The 6,686-nt window shown below is 45.1% G+C and overlaps 1 protein-coding gene across 1 annotated transcript; it reads right to left on the bottom strand.

The window, feature by feature from the left end:
- Positions 1-498: 498 nt before the first annotated feature.
- CCNA1 (cyclin A1) lies at positions 499-6,172 on the bottom strand. The gene is made up of 9 exons (XM_072342116.1): positions 6,034-6,172; positions 5,813-5,952; positions 4,806-5,049; positions 4,465-4,589; positions 3,621-3,844; positions 2,626-2,830; positions 1,794-1,907; positions 1,101-1,234; positions 499-763 (listed from the first exon to the last, which is right to left on the bottom strand). Exons 2-9 carry the CDS (start codon positions 5,933-5,935, stop codon positions 712-714), a joined length of 1,221 nt encoding a protein of 406 aa, XP_072198217.1. The 5' UTR covers positions 5,936-5,952; positions 6,034-6,172; the 3' UTR covers positions 499-711.
- Positions 6,173-6,686: the final 514 nt, after the last annotated feature.

The raw sequence follows: 6,686 nt of genomic DNA on the forward strand, positions 1-6,686 counted from the left end.
TCAACTTTTGAAATGCATGTCAATGTCAAGCATTAAGCATATCCTTGCTTCAAAACACAATTCTTTGTACAGATTACAGAGCTCAAGATAAGATCATTAAGAACTTGGAAGGAAAGCTTCCTACCCCTTGCCTGTTCCTTTTTGTTAAGAGTGATGGTTTTCTCTAGAAAGCCACAGTTTCCCTTTCACCCATGTCCCCAGAGAAAATCTTGCATTACCACACTACAATGGGAGCATCAACAGCCATCAGTATTCATAGACCACTTGTTCTTGCACCCACAGACAAGTCCCAGAAAGTAGTTCCTCTTTGTGGGCACATCATCTTGTCTTAGAATAAGAAGAAGCAGTTAACCATATCTGTGGAGAATGTACTGGATTGAAGGACCTATCACTTGATCCATTCCAGCTCAACTTAAGGCCAATCTCAGTGATTTTGTAAGTAAACCTTTCCACGCACCATTACTGCATATATTAACTGGAATCAGAAGATTCAGAGGTAGTGTAATAAGACATTTATTAAAAGTGCTGTCAATTATATTAAGAGCTATATTCTAATATCCTTTTTTAAAAAGGCATCTAATTAAAAAAAATACTAGCTAAAAAACTTCTGATCACTATCGTTACAGACACATGACCTGCAGTGCTCAATGAGATGTTAGACCAGCTTTGTTCATCAAGACAAAATAAACCTAGGTCCAGGATCCACCATCTCTAGCGTAGAGGAAGAACTGCTGGGGGCTCCAGAAGAGATACCTGCAGGTACCTGGAACAGAAATACAACCAATGAAACTACTAGCTTAGGTGACAGATGTAAAAGTACTGCAAGAAGCCTTCTGATGAAGGACAATAGGAAAGAAGCCATCATGCCATACTGCAATAGACAAATATAGTGGATCACGATTCTATCTATGAATCAACTACTTTCCTGTTCAGAAGAGTTTTCCCCTCAAGATGCTGAGGAAGGCTTCAAAGTCAGCAACAAAAGCTGTCCATTATAAGAAATTTATGAACTATAAGAGTTACTACTCAAGTTGCTCAAGCAGAATCATCCTATGCCTACAACCCCCAAGTAAGGAAATGCTAGATCCTTGGTTACTTACTTAGGCTGTTTATATTTCTCCTTAATTGCTTGCAGTTGGCAATGCGGAGCATCAAGGCATGTCTTATGCAGGTCAGTCAGGCAAGGCACAATCTCACTTAATGAATATCCAGTGAATGCAGCAAGTGTTTCAGGCTGGTAAGGGAAAAAAAATGTTATTCTGCTTTAGGTAAGATACTTCTATAGAAGCAAGAACTGTTTTCACTCTAGATTTGAGATCCACCCTCAGATTTACTGTAAGTCTTCCCTGGTGTCAGGTCTGAGAAGAATCTCCTCTTGCTCTAAGTCCACTGCATTCATTATGTTTCTTCTGCATTTTGCTTCCTGCTAAACCACAGATACCTGACAGGCCTATCAAGATTTCTATTACAGCTGCCACTCAGCTCTCTCCTCCCCTCCCAAAAAGCCCCTGAATTCTATAGAGGGTAGAAACTTGAGACTACCGACTGACAAGGCCTGAGGTGCACACTTAACATAAGTGAAAACAGAAAGGACCTTCCTATTTCAGGGGGATGGCAAGATAATTCTGATTAATTTAACATTTGTTAATTACATACACCCATTAGCTTGGGAAAAGCTGCTCATCCTTGCACTTCAGTCTTTACAGAAACATGATTTGAAGCCACTCCTGCTTCTCAGCAGATCTCTAGTTATAGAACACATGAGCTAAACATCAGTATGCAGTTACTCTTACCCAGAATGACCTGTTCACTGTATAGTTCGCTAGACAGTAGGCTGCTGCAGCAGTTTGTGAAGGAAGGTACTTCAGAAAAGGATCGGCTTCAAGGAGACTCAGCTCTGCAAGATACTTAACAAAGAAAGAAAAAGCACAAGTCTTTCAAATAGAGCCACTCTATCAGGTAGAACCATGCCAATATACTGAGCACTTGAATTGATTGGTCCTCAGTTCTAGGTAAGAAACATGAGCTACATATCTGGTAGGTAGTATTCCAGTCCTGTTCACTTCACTCATATAAACTCCAATCAAATCTTCTAAACCTATCCACAAAAATCACACCGTTTTGTCTAACAAAAAACCAAAAACACACAAAAACCCCCACAAAAACACACCACCATCTTCTCCCATGAGGATTTTGCTCACATAGGTGAGCCTCACTTAATTGGGGACCTGGGCTAAATGAGCACCTAAGAAACAGAAATCTGGGCTGTTTGAATAAGCACTGTACCAATCTCATACTTTTTGAGCTAAGCAGCAAGTCAGAGGTTTTGTTATAAGCTTGTGGGACACACTATTTTGAAGCACGGTTTCCCCAGGCATTCTGTGGGAATATGCTGTGTCATTGGGCAGCAACATAAAGAATCATCATTTCCAGGTCAGGTGGTATGCATATTCAGTTGAAGAAAGGATTCCTAAGACCTTGCTGCCAAGATAGTCTAGTTGACCAGACAGACAGGCTAAGCTCAGCATTCCCAGCCATTTATCCAGAAATAATGAAGCACAGAAGCCTGCATTCTGATGGCAGTAGCCTACAGAGCATCTATTCTAAAAGAATGATAATTCGTACCCTTGCAAAATTTTCTGTCCTGAAACAGACTCCATGCCTGTGAATATACTGAAGTAGGAACTGGTTGATGGTTGGCACTGTGAGGTCGAAAGCCAAAACCTTGAGAAGCAGGTGTTCCATTCTTAGCAGCTGCCTCTTTGTATATGTATCATCTGTTATATACACAAATTCATCCACTTCTGGAGGGTAGATTTCTTCATATTTCCTGAAAAATAAATAAATAAAATAGAAAAGCCATATTTGTCAGCTTACAAGTTAAAGTAACAGAACTTTCTGCTGGGCCCATATCAAGGTGAGCATATGACATTTCTAAGACGGGCTTAGAGGTTTTATTTTAAGATTTCTCCAGTATAGGAGAGACTTGATGATCAAATTGGTGGAAAGACAAAGATATTCTCTAAGTCATCAGTCTAAGTCATCAGCCTAGATAGTCATACACTCATACTAGCACTCTTGACTAATAGGAAAACTCTTAAGGAAAAAGAGTCAGTAACATCATGCACTCTAGACAAAAATCCATGCACCCTTAGACTTTGCTGGATATCCTGTTTATTTAAAGCAGTTTAAGGTTAATTGCCGATTGCAACTTTAATCTACTATGGGCTAGTGGCTTAATACAGCACTGTTTTTGCTTCTGGTGTTATTTACAAGGTTCTCCCCCTACAGTTCCTTAATAAAGAACATTAAATGCTTAGTTTTAAAAGTGCTAAAGTATGTTAAGTGGTTAATGACAGAACCCTAGAATCCTTAGAGTTAGAAGGAACCTTTAACGATCACCTGGTTCAACTCCCTGCAATAAGCAGGGACACGCTCACTAGCTCAGGTTGCCCAGGGCCTGATCCAGCCTTACCTTGAAAGCCTCCAGGGATGGGGCACTATCTTAGGACAGCATGAAAACCTACCTACCACCACAAGCTTAAAGTCCTTCAAATTAAACTAAAAGACAGTCCAAAAATAAGTTTATCCCACTAAGATTCCATGAGATAAACACTCACGCTGCCAGAAGAATTGCTGCTGTCCCTACAAGCTGCAGCTTCCCTCTGAGAACAGACATACAAGAGAGAAACCTGTCCAGGTAGTTCACCGCCAAGTACAGTGTCTCTGTTCGAAGTTTATATTCTTCCCCTACTTCCACCAGCCAGTCTACTAAGATGGCACGCATTTCTGTTGTGATATCTGGTTGCTTCCTCATGTAGTAGGGCTTGGGCCTGTATTTCACCTGTTTGGAAAGACAATTTAAGAACCAGGATGTGCACCCCAAAGACAGCCACTGATGGCTGAACTGACTGACATTCTTTATACTTGTGCCAAAAGGGGCATGAGTAGCTCCACTATGAGTAGCTAGTTTGGAAGTAACTCTAATCAGAGTTCAAGCAGTATCTCTAGAAAGACAGGGAGATAGGAACTACCATGTTAGTAGCAGAAGAGCAAAGGATGTCCCCTGAACTGGGAAGTTCAGTGTTTGCTATCAAATACATTCAGAGGGACTTGAGAGTGACTTTAAGTGCATCAGATTTCTCCTACCTTCTTACTGAAAGACTGCATTTTGCTGATATAAAAATGTAAATAATAAAAATCTACTATAACAGAACAGCCAGCGAGGTCATGTGTGTTAGTATTTTGCAATAATCTACTCACATCCCATCTTCAGGATGTGGAGTAATGCCTGAAAAACATCATCACTGTCTAGAAGATTTCAAAGAACTAAGCTCCAGTGATGGCTTCAACTGTTTGCTCAGTGACAGCCTAGAGTTACTGCGTGGCAGCCATATGGCTTTGCAGTATTGCAGCCCGTAAGGAAGATCCCACACATCTTTGCATTTGTTAAAAGACACTCACTTCAGCTTCTCTGAGGTACTGATGAATGTCTTCTGCATACTCTCCCACAGTCATTAGAGTTATGGGATCTCCCATCTGATCCTCAGGCCGGGACCGGAAGGATGTGTCCACTAGCATGGGTGATCCTAACAGAAAAGAGAAGCCAGAAAGGCATTTAGTTAATTAGTCTCTTCACTACCTCTAGCCATTTCTAGCATAGAAGTTTTGTGCATCACACTGACTCAATGTTATCATGAAGTGGTCATTATTTTAAGATAGGCTACTCACTAGCTCACTGCCAGCACGATTCATAACCACATTGCAAGTACCTGTGATACCATGTGAACATTAACAGGAGTTACCTGTACTCAGATCCAACAGCAGGTGAATGCTGGATGTCATTGCACTAGTATCCAGTTCACACAGGCTTGACTCCAGTTCTTCATCCTCCTGGGAGCTGAAGTTTTCTTTCTCTTCTGGTTCATCAATGTAGATAGCAAAGTCCTGTTTTGATGTAGTACTGACCACACAGTTGGATACTTCGTCTTTTCCAGCTGGAGGGAAGGCATTCTCAGAGCCAGATAAGTGTCTGGTAATAGCAGTATTCTGAAACAGAGCACACAGTAATGCTGTGGCAAGATAATTCAGGAAGAAAACAGCAGCATCATTTGTTTTAGAGAAGGTATATCACTTTCCTTGGTTAACGGACAAATAATTACAAGTTTGCTGGGAAAGCCAGCAGCTACAGTTGTTAGTTAAGAAATACTGCTTGCTGCTGCAACAGAGAGCTTACAGGAGGCAATGGGCAGTGGAAGTCAGAAACCAGGAACGCAGCCTTACTCCCACAGAGTAAGGCAAGGACACTGCCTGACTCCAACCTGCCGGCAAGCGCAGGGTCTGCTCCATATTCAGTTCTATCAAGGAGCAGGTGCTACAGCAAGTCATGGTGATGAAAGGAAGCATTCAGGCACTGTCACAGGCTTAACAAAGGACATTATGGGCCAAAAAGCACTTTAAGTTGAGTTAAAAAGCAAACTTTAAACTTCCGAACTTAAGCACCACAATCCACAAGACCTCAGGATACAATTCTCCCTATCATCGACTATCTGCTGACTGAGCTATGGGCTTCACACCACCAAAACCAAGCAGCCCACAGGCACACACAGGTGGGTGAGGTCCTGTAAGCCAGCACAGCTGCTTTCTCCCTGCCACACCAGCCATCCCCAGCTAGGGACCAGAGAGAGAGGGCTTGGGAAAGCCTCGCTAATTCCCGTTACTCCCCGTGGAACACAGCCGGCACGGCATTCCCCAGGCCGACCACGGGGCCCACCGCGGTCCCACGGCTCAGAGGGGCTTTTCCGGGGCTCACCTGGGCGCTGGGCCGCTGCTGCCCGTTCTCTACCAGTACCCCCAGCACGGTCCGCCCGCCGCGGGACGCAGCGGGGAGAGGCTCCCGCCGCCCCGCTTGGCTCGTCTCCCCCGTGCGGCGCATCACCGCGACTTCGGCACCTTCCGGACGAGGGGAGAAAAATAACAACACTTAGAAAAAATAATAATAATAATAAAGTTAAAAACATTAACAAAACGTACCTGCTTACGGAGCCCCGCACCTGCCTCGGACGTCGCGATGGAGTCTGCTACCCTACCGCTCTCAACGCAAAGCCGCTCGCTGCTGCCACCCGCCGCTCCCTATATAGGCGGCGGCCTATGGGCGCGGCGGCGGCTGTTGGCCGCGGCCAGTTGGAGGCCGGGGCCGCAACCACCCGTGCCGCCGCCCTGGTAACCCAAGCGGTCTCGAGTCGCCGTGGAGACTCCGCCGAGGCCGAGCCGGCCGAGCAGGGACCGACGCGGGCCGAGCGGGGCGCGGGGCGGGGAACTGCAGGCCCGCCTCCGCCCCGCGCCGGGTCCGCTCGGGCCGGTGGTTTGAGCCGCCTCAGCCCCGCGGCGGGTGGCGCCCGTCGGCGGTTTCTCGGTTTTTGAACCCCGAACCCTGAAGGACCCGTTCGGGCAAAAGCAGAGCGGTTTTAAGGCATTAATATGAATAACGGGATGAGTTTGTACGCGGTGTCCCAGAGATAAGGTGTTTGTGGTGAGAGGGGAAGCTAGAGGGATTAGCAAAAACAAGAGGGATGTGTGGGAAGTGGGAGCAGGCAGAAGGAACGAAGACCAAACAAGATACAGCTAGCAGGCAATAACAAGAGATCCGCGGTTACAAGGCCAACAGAGGAAATGGCCAGGGGAGG

This window comes from Excalfactoria chinensis, chromosome 1 (assembly GCF_039878825.1).
Source record: "Excalfactoria chinensis isolate bCotChi1 chromosome 1, bCotChi1.hap2, whole genome shotgun sequence".
NCBI lineage: Eukaryota > Metazoa > Chordata > Aves > Galliformes > Phasianidae > Excalfactoria > Excalfactoria chinensis.